The sequence below is a fragment of the Schistocerca cancellata genome, chromosome 2 (genome assembly GCF_023864275.1).
Source record: "Schistocerca cancellata isolate TAMUIC-IGC-003103 chromosome 2, iqSchCanc2.1, whole genome shotgun sequence".
In the NCBI taxonomy this organism is placed as follows: Eukaryota; Metazoa; Arthropoda; class Insecta; order Orthoptera; family Acrididae; genus Schistocerca; species Schistocerca cancellata.
The window spans coordinates 292,708,605-292,725,549 of record NC_064627.1 but is presented as its reverse complement, the minus strand read 5'-3'; the positions used below and the strand labels follow the sequence as shown (position 1 = coordinate 292,725,549).

Below are 16,945 nucleotides of genomic sequence, written 5' to 3'. Positions count from 1 at the left end.
GGACGTTTTTGTTGCAGTGCAGGAAGGAATTTGTTCTTCAAAACATTTTCGTAGGATGCACCTGTTACCGCAGTGCCCTTTGGAACGCAATGGGTAAGGATTACGCCCTCGCTGTCCCAGAACATGGACACCATCCTTTTTTCAGAACTGGCGGTTACCCGAAATTTTTTTGGTGGCGGTGAATCTGTGTGCTTCCATTGAGCTGACTGGCGCTTTGTTTCTGGATTGAAAAATGGCATCCACGTCTCATCCATTGTCACAATCGACGAAAAGAAAGTCCCATTCGTGCTGTCGTTGTGCGTCAACATTGCTCGGCAACATGCCACACGGGCAGCCGTGTGGTCGTCTGTCAGCATTCGTGGCACCCACCTGGATTCGCATTTTCAGGTCGTCATGCAGGATTGTGTGCACAGAACCCACAGAAATGCCAACTCTGGAAGCGATCTGTTCAACAGTCATTCGGCGATCCCCCAAAACAATTCTCTCCACTTTCTCGATCATGTCGTTACACCGGCTTGTGCGAGCCCGAGGTTGTTCCGGTTTGTTGTCACACAATGTTCTGCCTTCATTAAACTGTCACACCCACGATCACACTTTCGACACATCCATAACTCCATCACCACATGTCTCCTTCAACTGTCGATGAATTTCATTTGGTTTCACACCACGCAAATTCAGAAAACGAATGATTGCACGCTGTTCAAGTAAGGAAAACGTCGCCATTTTAAGTATTTAAAACAGTTCTCATTCTCGCCGCTGGCGGTAAAATTCCATTTGCCGTACGGTGCTGCCATCTCTGGGACGTATTGACAATGAACGCGGCCTCATTTTAAAACAATGCGCATGTTTCTATCTCTTTCCAGTCCGGAGAAAAAAAATTGGAGGCCTTAGAACTTGAATGCACCTCGTATAAAAATGGCCGCCCCACTTGCGACGTGCACCAGGGAAGAACAGCGTTCTGTTATTCGGTTTTTTCCTAGTGAAGATGTGAAACCTATTGAAATTCATTAACGAATGAAGGCTCAGTACGGTGATGCATGTTTGTCACAGCAGCAAGTCTACGAATGGAGTAGGAAGTTCGCAAATGGTGTGACTTCAGTGGAAGATGCTCCTCGTCCAGGTCAGGCACGAGTTCTGAGTCCACAGAACATTACAGCAGTTGAAACCATAGTGAAGGAAAACCCCCGAGTGACACTGAATGACATTGCAGCATGTTTACAGATTAGTCATGCAGTTTCACAAAGTGTCTGCAAGATGGGTGTCACGGCACCTGACTCCCGAAATGAGAGGACGACGTGTTGAAGCTTGTGAAGAACTTCTTCGGCGCTTTGAACGAGAAGGTGATGGCTTCCTTGCAAGAATCGTTACTGGGTACGAAACCTGGGTTCACTTCCACCAACCGGAAACGAAGAGAGCGAGCAAGGAATGGCGCCATTCCTCATCACCAAAACCAAAGAAGTTTCGAACAGAACCATCAGCAGGGAAGATTATGATGACTCTCTTTTGGGACGAAAAAGGCGTCATTTTGGAGCATTACATCCATCCCTAGAGGTACCACTTTTATTAGTGCATCATACACAGATCTTCTAAAAAATCATCTGCGGCCTGCAATCAAATCAAAGGCACGTGGATTGCTGTCAGCAGGTGTCCTTTTGCAACATAACAATGCAAGGCCTCACACTGCCCGTACAACAGTTGCAACAATCATAGACCTTCATTTTGAGTGTCCTCCTCATCCACCATACTCACCAGACCTTGCCCCAAGTGATTTCCATATGTGTTAACCTCTCATAGACGCAATGGGAGGAAAGAAGCTCCGTTCTGATGAAGAGGTACGCCACGCGGTGGATGAGTGGTTGCGCGGACTACCAAAAGAATTTTTTTCTAAAGGAATTTATGCACTTTGTAAGCGCTGGAGAACTTGCATTGAGCGTGGGGGAGATTATGTTGGAAAGTGATACACCTTTGTACCACTTCTGCACAATAAATAATATTTAAAAAATATTTAAGGTTTTCATTTAACTAACCCTCGTACTCAGACAAACGTCCTTGTTGGTGCTTCACATTTGATGTTCGTTCTGTGCGTCGTTGAAGTTTCAAATCGTTCTGGCAGATGGCAGAGCCGTAGTACAGCGTCAAAATGGCGTCTACATACGACTTACGTTACAAGCAACGTGCTGTTATTGAATTTTCAAGTGCAGAAAAGAAACTGGGGTGAACATCCATAAACGTTTGTGTGTAGTGTATGGCGATGCTGCAGATGATAGGAGTACGGTTGGGCGATGGGTAAAGAAAGTTACAGCCTCAGGAAATGCAGAAACAGAGCTCCATGATCAGCCATGCCCAGGGCATCCTGTCGCAGCCACTGCTCCAGACATGCTGAAATGTACGAGTGCTATTATTACTGCCGACTGGCACATGACAACTCGACAATTGACTCTACTGTTGTCGGTCAGCATTGGAAGTGCGTCTGCAATGATCGAGGCACTCGGATATTTAAAGAGGTGCTCGCGATAGGTTCCACGAATACTCACAGTGGACCACAAGATTCAAACAAAGGCCATTTCATCTGAATTGTTGGAGAGTTTTGAGACCGACGGAGAGGCCTTTCCGGCATGGGTCGTTACGGGGGACAAAAGCTCGGCACACCACAATGCGACGGAAACAAAAATGGCGGTCTATGGAGTGGCATCATCCTCACTCATCACAAGAAATTCAAGACAACCGCCTCTGCCGAAAAAGTCATGGTGACAGTCTTCTGGGATTGTGATGGCGTCATTCTTGTGGATGTCATGCCAAGAGGGTCAACCATCAATTCAGAGACATACGTGAAGACTCTTAAACTCAAGAACCGTTTCCGACGTGTTCGATCGGACAAGAACCCTGTAGAAATCTAACACGATAATGCACCCCCATACACAAATCTGAGAACCCGGGAACACATCGCCAAATTGGGTTGGACATCACTGCTTCATGCACCCTCGGACTTCCATCTCTTTGGGCTCCTTAAAGAGTCTCTACGGGAAACACACTTTGAAGATGACGAGAGTGTCAGTCATGCAGTGACAATATGGCTACGCCTACACGACAAGAGCTTTTACCAGCAGAGAATACATGCTCTTCCACAACGTTGGTGTACGGCCATAGAGCGTGATGGAGACTACGTAGAAAAATAGAACACGGACAATACATGTTCACGTATATTGTCACCAAATTGTGACGATAAATATGATCTGAAAAAAAAGTGTGGGGCATTACCTATTGAACGACCCTCGTACCATTAAGCATTTCGCATAATCAGTCCCGCCTTGCGAGTCTGTTAGCGCCTTTTTGGAATAATCTATCTTGTTATGGAACGTCTGGCCACTGCCTCTATTTACGACAGTCTCGTGCCCTTATTTTTTTGTTTATTCTTACTTTAAAAGACCAAGTAAGATGTCACAGTTCACTCGTATTTTACAGCGCCCTGCCACCGGCAGTAAGCCCCGTCCTCACCGCTTTACTTCTGCCGGTACCTCGTCTCCTACCTTCCAAAGCGGTGAGGACGGGGCGTGAGTCACACTTGGGTAGCTCAGATGGTAGAGCACTTGCCCACGAAAGGCAAAGGTCTCGAGTTCGAGTCTCGGTCCGGCACACAGTTTTAATCTGCCAGGAAGTTTCATATCAGCGCACACTCTGCTTCAGAGTGAAAATATCTCATCCTGGAAACATCCCCCAGGCTGTGGCTAAGTCACGTCTCCGCAATATCTTTTCTTTCAGAAGTGCTAGTTCTGCAAGGTTCGCAGGAGAGCTTCTGTAAAGTTTGGAAGGTAGGAGACGAGGTACTGGAAGAAGTAAAGCGGTGAGGACGGGGCGTGAGTCGTACTTGGGTAGCTCAGATGATAAAGCACTTGCCCGCGAAAGGCAAAGGTCCCGAGTTCGAGTCTCGGTCCGGCATACAGTTTGAATCTGCCAGGAAGTTTCAGGGCGAATTCAGTTCGGACAGCTTGGTGGAAGTTTCCGACAATGACCGATACTACCTCACTTCATGACACAGCCGCTCGTGTGGCTCTCACAGCCATGAAGAGAACGTGTAGATGCGCATAGGCCACAAAGTAGCATTGTGCATGTGCTCGATGTTCTTTTCTAGGCCTCGCGCTGTGTTGTGACACAGCTAACCACCATGTTTCCTTGGTCGCTTGGAATGAGGCACGCCCCCGTTTGGTCGCACAAGGCGAGTGCTCGCCTGCTGAAAGGCGTACTGCGTGGACAGCGAGTGGTGGGCAACGAGTGCCGTTCACTTGAGATCAGAAACGGAGCGAGTACGGGTCTAATGTTGTGGGTTGCATACTTCACAAATCAAGGTGCCTCTCTTACGTCAGTGCTATAGGGCTCGCTTCGTTCCCGCTGTAGTTCCGCGAGTATGACGAGTTCGAGAACTGTGGCGCTGCGGTCGCTTCATACCCGTCGACTCGTTCTCTCTTACTGAAGCGCGCAGGAATATAAGGCTAGACGTGGCATACTGTCAGTACGGAAGATAAGTACACGGTCTTGCTACTGTAAAGTAGCACTGACAAGACGAAATGACTAATTGTCGAGATCAGAGGGCGTTTCACAAAGCTGTGTTTTGTGAGACGAAAATTATTGATGCCAAGTACACAATTTGAAATGTGTTCCATTAGATGAGGAGTGATGAGTTTCGCGTTATAGTTTGCGCTTCAGATGAAAAACATAAAAATTTCGTCCAATGCAAACAAAAAGACAGTATTCTTGTTTATACCACCTCCACCATGGGAAAACATACACTCCTGGAAATGGAAAAAAGAACACATTGACACCGGTGTGTCAGACCCACCATACTTGCTCCGGACACTGCGAGAGGGCTGTACAAGCAATGATCACACGCACGGCACAGCGGACACACCAGGAACCGCGGTGTTGGCCGTCGAATGGCGCTAGCTACGCAGCATTTGTGCACCGCCGCCGTCAGTGTCAGCCAGTTTGCCGTGGCATACGGAGCTCCATCGCAGTCTTTAACACTGGTAGCATGCCGCGACAGCGTGGACGTGAACCGTATGTGCAGTTGACGGACTTTGAGCGAGGGCGTATAGCGGGCATGCGGGAGGCCGGGTGGACGTACCGCCGAATTGCTCAACACGTGGGGCGTGAGGTCTCCACAGTACATCGATGTTGTCGCCAGTGGTCGGCGGAAGGTGCACGTGCCCGTCGACCTGGGACCGGACCGCAGCGACGCACGGATGCACGCCAAGACCGTAGGATCCTACGCAGTGCCGTAGGGGACCGCACCGCCACTTCCCAGCAAATTAGGGACACTGTTGCTCCTGGGGTATCGGCAAGGACCATTCGCAACCGTCTCCATGAAGCTGGGCTACGGTCCCGCACACCGTTAGGCCGTCTTCCGCTCACGCCCCAACATCGTGCAGCCCGCCTCCAGTGGTGTCGCGACAGGCGTGAATGGAGGGACGAATGGAGACGTGTCGTCTTCAGCGATGAGAGTCGCTTCTGCCTTGGCGCCAATGATGGTCGTATGCGTGTTTGGCGCCGTGCAGGTGAGCGCCACAATCAGGACTGCATACGACCGAGGCACACAGGGCCAACACCCGGCATCATGGTGTGGGGAGCGATCTCCTACACTGGGCGTACACCACTGGTGATCGCCGAGGGGACACTGAATAGTGCACGGCACATCCAAACCGTCATCGAACCCATCGTTCTACCATTCCTAGACCGGCAAGGGAACTTGCTGTTCCAACAGGACAATGCACGTCCGCATGTATCCCGTGCCACCCAACGTGCTCTAGAAGGTGTAAGTCAACTACCCTGGCCAGCAAGATCTCCGGATCTGTCCCCCATTGAGCATGTTTGGGACTGGATGAAGCGTCGTCTCACGCGGTCTGCACGTCCAGCACGAACGCTGGTCCAACTGAGGCGCCAGGTGGAAATGGCATGGCAAGCCGTTCCACAGGACTACATCCAGCATCTCTACGATCGTCTCCATGGGAGAATAGCAGCCTGCATTGCTGCGAAAGGTGGATATACACTGTGCTAGTGCCGACATTGTGCATGCTCTGTTGCCTGTGTCTATGTGCCTGTGGTTCTGTCAGTGTGATCATGTGATGTATCTGACCCCAGGAATGTGTCAATAAAGTTTCCCCTTCCTGGGACAATGAATTCACGGTGTTCTTATTTCAATTTCCAGGAGTGTATGTTCTGCACCAAACGAAAACTGGGTACATAGCAGTGTCATTGCTATGACCCTCCGACAATAAATCGCGCTATTTCTGTATTCATTTGGTCATGACAAGTAGCGTTTACAGGCTAACAGCGAGTTGTGTAGCTCGTCATTCATTTCTGTAAGTTAGTTACATAATTAATCACTTGCACTTCGTCCTCAAGTAATGTTTTCTGGTACTGTCGTTACACACTCGGTAACGGCCCGAAAGTGTGTGTACGTCAGTGTCACTGTTGCACGTTCTCTGAATAGATATGACATATTTAAATAAATTAACAGCAGTCTTCGAAAATGTTTTATCTATATAAATGTATGTATAAATAGAATAATATTCACTAATAACTGATCAGTCATTATATTGGTGGGTGATTCAGCTCCCCTACCTATGAGTTTTATGCAATCCACAATGCCTTCAAAAACCCAATACAAGATTTTAATATTCTCTCGCTTGCTACACACAAACTACGAGGGCTATTCGGAAAGTAAGGTACGATAGGTCGCGAAATGGAAACCACAGTGAAAATCAAAACTGGTTTTTTTTGCATTAGTTAGCTACAACTTCCAGCTACTTATCTCCATACTCGCCGATCCGACTTATACGTTCGTCGTAGCGTTGTACCAACTTTCCAATACGCTGGTTATAGAAGGCAGCCGCCAGTGCTTTCCATCAATTCTCTACGCTGGCCTACAGCTGGTTGACTGTGCCAAAATGTTGTCTTCATATCCAGCGGTTCATGTGAGCAGAGATGAAACTCAGAGGGAGGCAATTACGGGCTGTATTGTAGGTAATCGAACATTTACAATTGAAAACGATGCAGGAGCATCTTGATTGCCCCTGCAGAATGCGGCTGAGAATTGTCTTTAAGAAGAAAGCGCACGACGGTTATGTAATGTTGGATGCAGAGCTTCAGGCGAAATTTCTCACCAGGCCTGTGTACTTGGCGGGAGACAGTATTGTTCTAGGTATCTTTATGTGCTGCCTGTGTGCTCAGAACTAAAACAAACGACGTAACGCGATCGACGGGTATACTAGTGATTCTGCCCAACACACCTGTGCAAAAAGTCATCGGATTTTCACTGTGGTTTCCATTTCGTGACCGATCGTTCCTTACTTTCCGAATAACCCTCGTATTAGTGTCACAGAAATAATGAACAAGACCTTTTTGTAGAAAATTTAATGTAGTTAAATTCTGTACTGGGATACGTTTTCACTAAAGGCTGTAATTTTCAAATTTTTTCAAGAAAAATGTACAAACGTGATCTTGCAAAGTGTTTTTCTTGAATAACACGAAAACGGTGGCCTCTAGCGGAAACGTATCCCAGCACAAGATTTAACTACATTAAAGGTCCTGTTCCTTTTTTCTGTAGGACTAACAATTTGCTCCTGGTGAATGAGAGAATATTAAAATCTCGTGTGTGGTTTCTGAAGGCGCTGAGGGTTGCATATAACCAATAGGTAGGCGCAGCTGAATCACTTGTTTCTGCTTAGGCAGGTCAGACATTTTGTGATATTTCAACTTGCACTTGAGAATGGCCGTAAAGCCGAAAACATGACTGTGTGAAATAAATGAGTAGTAATTTTTCAGTTTAAAGGCGGAAATTTCTTTCAAAACTGCAACTTATGTAGCGGGAATGCCGCCAGTTTGCGGCTGTACTTGTGAACACCTGTACTCACTATGCTTTCTGGGCGAGTGGAGTCCGGATATAGCCGACAACAGACATACGAAACGAGGGGCACTCTACGGATGCAAGGGGACGGCGCGTTCGTAGATAACGTCACAGGACTCGCTGGCGTGTTTAACGCAAGTGTAGGGAGCTCATTTCTGACTACCATTCGCTCGGCTTTGCCACACAAATGTAGTGGTCCAGTAGGCCATTAAAATTGCTACACCACGAAGATGACGTGCTACAGACGCAAAATTTAACCGACAGGAAGAAGATGCTGTGATATGCAAATGATTAGCTTTTCAGAGCATTCACACAAGGTTGGCGCCGGTGGCGACACATACAACGTGCTGACATGAGGAAGGTTTCCAAACGATTTCTCATACACAAAAAGCACTTGACCGGCGCTGCCTGGTGAAAAGTTGTTGTGATGCCTCGTGTAAGGAGGACAAATGCGTACCATCACGTTTCCGGCTTTGATAAAGGTCGGATTGTAGCCTATCGCGTTGGTCGAGATCCAATGACTGATAGCAGAATATGGAATCGGTGGGTTCAAGAGGGTAATACGGAACGCCGTGCTGGATCCCAACGGCCTCGTATCACTAGCAGACGAGATGACAGGCATCTTATCCGCATGGCTGTAACGGATCGTGCAGCCACGTCTAGATTCCTGAGTCAACAGATGGGGACGTTTGCAAGACAACAACCATTTGCACGAACAGTTCGACGACGTTTGCAGCAGCACGGACTATGAGTTCGGAGACCGTGGCTGCGGTTACCCTTGACGCTGCATCACAGACAGGAGCGCCTGCGATGGTGTACTCAACGACGAACCTGGGTGCACGAATGGCAAAACGTCATTTTTTCGGATGAATCCAGGTTCTGTTTACAGCATCATGATGGTCGCATCCGTGCTTGGCGATACCGCGGTGAACGCACATTAGAAGCGTGTATTCGTCATCGCCATACTGGCGTATCACCCGGCGTGATGGTATGGGGTGCCATTGGTTACACGTCTCGGTCACTTCTTGTTCCCATTGACGGCACTTTGAACAGTTGAAGTTACATTTCAGATGTGTTACGACCCGTGGCTCTACCCTTCATTCGATCCCCGCGAAACCCTACATTTCAGCAGGATAATTCACGACCGCATGTTGCAGATCCTGTACGGGCCTTTCTGGATACAGAAAATGTTCGACTGCTGCCCTGGTCAGCACATTCTCCAGATCTCTCACCAACTGAAAACATCTGGTCAATGGTGGCCGAGCAACTGGCTCGTCACAATACGCCAGTCACTACTCTTGATGAATTGCGGTATCGTGTTGAAGGTGGATGGGCAGCTGTACCTGTACACGCCATCCAAGCTCTGTTTGACTCGATGGCCAGGCGTATCAAGGCCATTATTACGGCCAGAGGTGGTTGTTCTGGGTACTGATTTATCAGGATCTATGCACCGAAATTGCATGAAAATGTAATCAGATGTTAGTTCTAGTATAATATATCCGTCCAATGAATACCCGTTTATCATCTGCATTTCTTCTTGGTGTAGCAATTTTAATGGCCAGTAGTGTACAACCGTCCGAAGGATGAGGAAAGTCGGTGACCCACTGGGTGTATGCTTGCCGTGTGAGTACTGATGCCGTGTCGTACCTGCGTGGCCCAGTGGAAGATAAATCCGGCGGGGCAGCGGAAGTCTGCGCGCAGGCCGGCGCGGCAGCGGTGGTAGTCGCGGCAGGCGGTGCCGGGCGTCACGAAGAACATGTCGGCGCTGCTGGCGGGCAGGCAGGTCGCCGCGGCGCACGTCACCTCCACGGCGGGCGCGCACCGCTGCAGCCGCGCGCTGAACGCCAGCCGGCCCGACGCCTCGGCGGGGCAGCGCAGGCGCGCCGACACGCTGCCGTTCTCGCACCTGCCGTCAAAACCTTACAGCTGCGACTGGCGGCGTGGCGAAAATTCTTGGTTCAAAAATGGTTCAAATGGCTCTGAGCACTATGGGACTTAACATCTGTGGTCATCAGTCCCCTAGAACTTAGAACTACTTAAACCTAACTAACCTAAGGACATCACACACATCCACGCCCGAGGCAGGATTCGAACCTGCGACCGTAGTAGTCACGCGGTTCCGGACTGAGCGCCTGAACCGCTAGACCACCGCGGCCGGCAAAATTCTGGGTCTCGGGATTCGTTTGGAGGTGTGCAGTTACATCTATAGGGAGCCTATATAAACACACTCTAAGATAAAAAAAGGTGCACCAGGAAAGAACTATCTGAATGGGACAGAAGTCGGTGGACATGATGTAAATCTACAGACAAACAAATGACTACAATTTCGGAAAAATTGGTTGGTATGTACAAGAGAAACAGCTTCAGAAACTGAGCAAGTAAATAACACAGTCGTCCACCTCTTGCCCTCTATCTATATCCGAATCCCACTCCATCTACTGTCGGGTCTGGGTGCTGATGACTCCTCTCCATCTGGCTCGGTCCTCCCACCACTTTTCTTCCTCCACTTGCTGCCAGGTCACACCTCTCCTTTCTACAATATTCTCACTCCCATTTTCCACCGTGTTCTTGGGCGCCCTCTAGGTCTTTTCCCATCCATCTTTAGTTCTTCCATAATTTTGGGGAGTCTTTGCCTATGCATCCTTTTATCATGCCCATACCATCTTAATCTCTTTTTTTTTCAATTTCTTCTCTTATACTTTCTTGTTTAAGGTCCTTTCTGATCTCTACATTCCTTACTCTGTCCATTCTTCTTTTTCCCTTAACTGCTCTGAGAAATTTTGCAGTCTGCTCCAGTCCCTTTCTGTCATTGTCCATGTTTCTCCATGGACAATGACAGAAAGGGACTGGAGCAGGCTGCAAGCAGGGTATAACACGGAACCCATGCCCAGGGTTACGGGTGAAGACCTTAATGGCAGCGACGGCAGAGAAGGAAGACTTCAGAACGGCGTAGCTGGCAACCCTCCTTTCTGGGGATTAAATGAGAAGGGAACCACTGCCTTGTGGTGGAGGAAAAACTCCAAAGGCTAAGGGAGACAACCCCAACAGAAAATCCTTTCTTGCGTTAGGCCTAGCAAGCCAGTAGGAAAGTCTTCATATATTGCTTTCAAAACACAAAAAGCCTCTTGCCCTAATGCAAGCAATTACCCAGTCTGGTGTTGATTAACAGCTTTGTTGGATGTTTCGTCATTAAATTCGGGGAAAAACATTCACTGACTGTTTATGTATATACGGTAATAGCTAAACATTTTTGAGTTGATGACAAACTATAGAAAACGTATGTTCCTGAGGAAGAGCACCTTTCTAGGCCAGAGTGAGTGGCTTTAACTTCTTCTGAAAGTGCTGCTATCACTGGTATATACTTCATGAACTGAGCTACGGATAACACATATTATTGTTGTTGTGGTCTTCAGTCCTGAGACTGGTTTGATGCAGCTCTCCATGCTACTCTATCCTGTGCAAGCTCCTTCGTCTCCCAGTACCTACTGCAGGCTACATCCTTCTGAATCTGTTTAGTGTATTCATCTCTTGGTCTCCCTCTACGATTTTTACTCTCCACGCTGCCCTCTAATACTAAATTGGTGATCCCTTGATGCCTCAGAACATGTCCTACCAATCGGTCCCTTATTCTAGCCAATTTGTGCCATAAATTTCTCTTTTCACCAATTCGTTTCAATACCTCCTCATTAGTTATGTGGTCTACCCATCTAATCTCAGCATTCTTCTGTAGCACCACATTTCGAAAGCTTCTATTCTCTTCTTGTCTAAACTATTTTTCGTCCATGTTTCACTTGCACTTTCACTCTACACAAATACTTTCAGAAACTACTTCCTGACACTTAAATCTATACTCGGTGTTAACAAATTTCTCTTCTTCACAAACGCTTTCCTTGCCATTGCCAGTCTATATTTTATATCCTCTCTACTTCGACAGTCATCAGTTATTTTGCTCCCCAATTAGCAAAGCTCATTTACTACTTTAAGTGTCTCATTTCCTAATCTAATTCCCTCAGCATCACCCGATTTATTTCGACTACATTCCATTATCCTCGTTTTGCTTTTGTTGATGTTCATCTTATATCCTCCTTTCAAGACACTGTCCATTCCGTTCAACAGCTCTTCCAAGTCCTTTGCTGTCTCTGACAGAATTACAATGCCATCGGCGAACCTCAAAGATTTTATTTCTTCTCCATGGATTTTAATTCCTACCCCAAATGTTTCTTTTGTTTTCTTCAATGCTTGCTCAATATACAGATTGAATAACATCGGGGATAGGCTACAACCCTGTCTCACTCCCTTCCCAACCACTGCTTCCCTTTCATGCCCCTCGACTCTTATAACTGCCATCTGGTTTCTGTACAAATTGTAAATAGCCTTTCGCTCCCTGTATGTGACCCCTTCCACCTTCAGAATTTGAAAGAGAGTATTCCAGTCAAGAATGTCAAAACTTTCTCGAAGTCTACAAATACTAGAAACATAGGTTTGCCTTTCCTTAAGCTTTCTTCTAAGGTAAGTCGTACGGTCAGTATTGCCGCACGTGTTCCAACATTTCTTTTTTTCTACAGAATGCAAACTGATCTTCCCCGAGTTCGGCTTCTACCAGTTTTTCCATTCGTCTGTAAAGAATTCGTGTTAGTATTTTGCAGCCGTGACTTATTAAACTGATAGTTCGGTAATTTTCACATCTGTCAACACCTACTTTCTTTGGGTGAGTGAAATCTTATGGGACTTAACTGCGAAGGTCATGAGTCCATCTTTCTTTGGGACTCGAATTATTATATTCTTCTTGAAGTCTGAGGGTATTTCGCCTGTCTCATATATCGTGCTCACCAGATGGTAGAGTTTTGTCAGGGCTGGCTCACCCAAAGCTATCAGTAGTTCTAATGGAATGTTGGGCATTATCTTACTGAAATGTAAGTCGAGGATGGCTTGTTATGAAGGGCAGGGCAATGGGGTGAAGAATATCGTCGATATACTGCCGTGCTGTAAGAATGCCACCGATGACAACCAAAAGGGTCCTGCTGTGAAAAGAGATGGCACTCCAGACCATCACTCTTGGTTGTCAGTCCTTATCGTCGGTGACAGTCAGGTTGGTATCACACTTCTGTCAGGACGTTTTCAGACATGTTATCATGGGGCCCAGTTCGAAGCAGAACTCATCACTGAAGACAATTCTCCTCCAGTCAGTGACACTCGATGACGAATGTGCCCGACAACACTGAAGATGGGCTTGTTAACGTAGAGAGGTCAATGGTAGCAAGTGCAACAGGTGTGTTGAGCTCAGCCCCCTTTCTGTGAACCGCCTATTAGTGGTCATTGTGGTCACTGAAGCACCTGTTGCACGTTGGATCGATGATAATAATGAACCCGGAACTCTGAGTGCCTCTCTAACACTCATGGGTCTTGCTGGGTCCTCACGTTCGGTCCTCACGTTCCTTTGTCTCTTTAGGTCAACCAAATCCTTCTTGAAACTGTGTTCGGCCATGGTGCACTCATTCAAATATCGAGCGATTTTCCGATTACTCTAACTGCACATATTGTACACAAGCCTGTCTGCGATGTGTACTTACTGTCCAAATGAGTACACGGAATGGCATTCGCCAATATTTTATGCCCCGGTATCGAAATCTCCCCTGTTTACTATCCTTGCCAGCTGCATGATGAAACTGCGCTGCAGTGTCGCACATTGATACATCGGCTGCCAAAGTTTACAATTTTGCAATTTCCTTCGATACCTTTATGAATATCGATTCTGACCAATTTTCATAGGTCCTTCGTGGCGCGTCATTTTTTTGTCTTAGAGAATATTTCTTCTCCTTTTATAATTTTGTTTTCTTCATTATATTTACTAATCAGGTCATAACAAATACTATAAGTTTTGCAAGACCTGTCGCATGCATCCTCCCACTACCACGTGCTCCAATCCTGTCACAGGCATTTCCTACCTCACCAAAGCCAGGGCCACCTGCAAAAGTAGCCTTGTAATCTATCAACCCAACTGCAACCATTGTGCGGCTTGCCACGTTGGCATGACAACTAATAAGCTGTTTTTCCCATGAACGGCCAAGGTCAAACCTTGGCGGAGAGACAGCTGGATCCGTCAGTTGCTGAACATGCCACCCAACATATTGTCCTTAACTTTAATGACTGCTTCGCAGCCTGTGCCATCTGGATTCTCCCTACAAACCACCTAACACCATCTTTCCTTAAATCGACAGGTGGGGGGGGGGGGGGGACTCTCCCTAAAACAAATCCTTCGTTCCCATGACGTCCCTGGCCTCAACCTTCTCTAGTACCTACCCTCCCTCCTATCTATCCCCTGCCCTGCTCCTACTCTAGCTCTACATATGACTGCTATCCTGCCAACACACTTACTCTTTCTTCCCATTCTTTACTCCTCTCCTTTCCGCTGTCGCTTCGCCCCCCCCCCCCCCCCCCGACACTGCAATAGCAGTCCTGCCCTGATCCAAGCACGTCCTTGCACACTCCCTCAAGCAGCACAGCGTCTTCACCCACTCCTAAGCTGCTATCCCTCCCCCTCTTCGCTCCATGCTTCCTCCTTGCCCACACCCCACACCCCAGCAGGTTGCTGCACATGTCAGATACAGTCGCATTCATTCAGACCGCTGCGCCCACGCACAGTGGCCATTTGTATGTGAGTTGTGCTTGTGTGAATTTGTGTGTGTTCTCTACTTCGTAAATAGAACTTTGCATAAAAACTTAAATCTTTTAGCAGTCTTTTTCACTGTACCTACTTGCAACTCAATGCCTCCTCTATGTGGTGAGTATCAATCTAGCCTTTCCATATTGTTGTAAATATTAGAAATACATCTTCTGGTGAAACGCAACAATACAAGGGCGAAGAATGGTGAGGAGGAGACGATGATTGTTGACGTTATGGCGTGGCCGTTGGAATGGATATCCTTTGTGGGGACATGGATAAGAGATTTCAATTAATGTGTGCACTGTGTCAATGTGAACTACAGTAGGACAGTGACTGCTGTTGAGTAATCTGTGAACTGTACCATGTGCTTTCGTTCCTGGATAAACAAATACATTTTTTGTGTCTGCAAGGGACATATACGAGTGGATTGCTGGTGGAACAATGTCTGTGTATGATATCGGATTTGAGCGTTACGAGGACTGTGATCGATGTGAATGGGCTTTGAAATGTGTTTTGTCACTCAGTAAGCTGAAACTGTTTTGTTGGCATCAAAGAGTGAGTTGTTGCACAGACTAATATTAGTAAACACCCCACCTCTGATTCTTTAAAGAAACGAACTCTCATGTATAAAACATCTTCAGATTTCTGATTGCTCTACAAATGAATTAATGGGTAAAATATTTGACGCTAAGCTTGTAAGCGACAGAAAGCTTGGCAAAAATTTGAAACGGTTTTTAAAGTTTGGTGAAAGTGGCTAACTAGTATTCCCATTCCAAATACTGGAGGACTGGTAGGCCTGCCGCAAGAACTCCTTACCAACCACGCAACCAGGATAGGAGCACATTATAGAGTATGCATTGCTGTTCGTCGTGATCATACACCCCATTAAAAACCATATCCCACCTTTTATATTGTCCAGAGGCCATAAGAAACGCGATGACGTCAGTGTAATTATTGTCTTTGAATAAAAGTGTCATTTCTGTTTGTCTCATTGCGTATTTCTTCCACTTACCTTCCGTAATACACTGTAGCAGTTCTTTCTATATATTGCCCAAATTTCATCGAGCTATGTTACTTGGCAGTGATACGTCACGCGAAAGTTACTTCCGTCCTTGAGTTTTGCATACCAGTGTAGTTTGGGTAATTTACACACTGTGAGTCATCCCGCCTCAAGATATATTCACAGTTTCTAACTGTAATACTTCATTTATTACGTTCAATATTGTCGTGAAAGCATTTTCTGTCTTTAAATTCAGTCTGTAACTGTGTGATATATTGAAACTCACTTTATTTTATTGCCCCTGGAAGCCTTTAGATAGGCAGCCCGCAACAGCTGGGCCAGCTGTTTAGTAATACAGATACTCTGTAAATACGTCAGTGTGCTCCCAAAGTTTGAAGCTGGCTCATTTGTGCAAAATCAGTCAGCAACTTTCACAAAAGTCTAAAAAAAATGTCAGTTAATATTTTCTCCGTTGATACTCCTTTGCTCGGCTTCACAACAATACTTGTATCATCTGTAAACAGGACTAAATCTGCCTCCTGATTCAAATAACATGACAGATCACTAAAATAAGGTAAGAATAACAGTATTGGGTCAATAATCGAACCCTTTGGGACTCCCATTGTAATTTCTTACTACGCAAGTTATTTGGCATTCCTCTTTGTATTACTTTAACTACAACATGCTTTCTGCATTCTGTTTCTTAAATAATAATGACCCTACGACTTATCTTAGAAAATAGGTTAAGGAAAGGCAAACCTACATTTCTAGCATTTGTAGACTTAGAGAAAGCTTTTGACAATGTTGACTGGAATACTCTCTTTCAAATTCTAAAGGTGGCAAGGGTAAAATACAGGGAGCGAAAGGCTATTTACAATTTGTACAGAAACCAGATGGCAGTTATAAGAGTCGAGGGGCATGAAAGGGAAGCAGTGGATGGGAGTCCATGGAGAAGAAATAAAATCTTTGAGGTTCGCCGATGACATTGTAATTCTGTCAGAGACAGCAAAGGACTTGGAAAAGCTGTTGAACGGAATGGATAGTGTCTTGAAAGGAGGATATAAGATGAACATCAACAAAAGCAAAACGAGGATAATGGAATGTAGTCAAATTAAGTCGGGTGATGCTGAGGGAATTAGATTAGGAAATGAGACACTTAAAGTAGCAAACGAGTTTTGCTATTTGGGGAGCAAAATAACTGATAATGGTCGAAGTAGAGAGGATATAAAATGTAGACTGGCAATGGCAAGGAAAGCGTTTATGAAGAATAGAAATTTGTTAACATTGAGATCTATACTCAGCTATACTTAAGTGTCAGGAAGTCGTTTCTGAAAGTATTTGTATGGAGTGTAGCCATGTATAGAAGTGAAACATTGACGAT

At 46.2% G+C, this 16,945-nt stretch overlaps 1 protein-coding gene across 1 annotated transcript in view; it reads right to left on the bottom strand.

The window, feature by feature from the left end:
• The window catches only part of LOC126153488 (uncharacterized), a 251,625-nt gene that overhangs the window by 29,464 nt on the left and 205,216 nt on the right, over positions 1-16,945 (bottom strand). Inside the window, exon 5 of the mRNA XM_049916075.1 lies at positions 9,548-9,806. Within this exon, the coding sequence (XP_049772032.1) occupies positions 9,548-9,806 (259 nt within the window). The remainder of the gene's footprint in view (positions 1-9,547; positions 9,807-16,945) is intronic.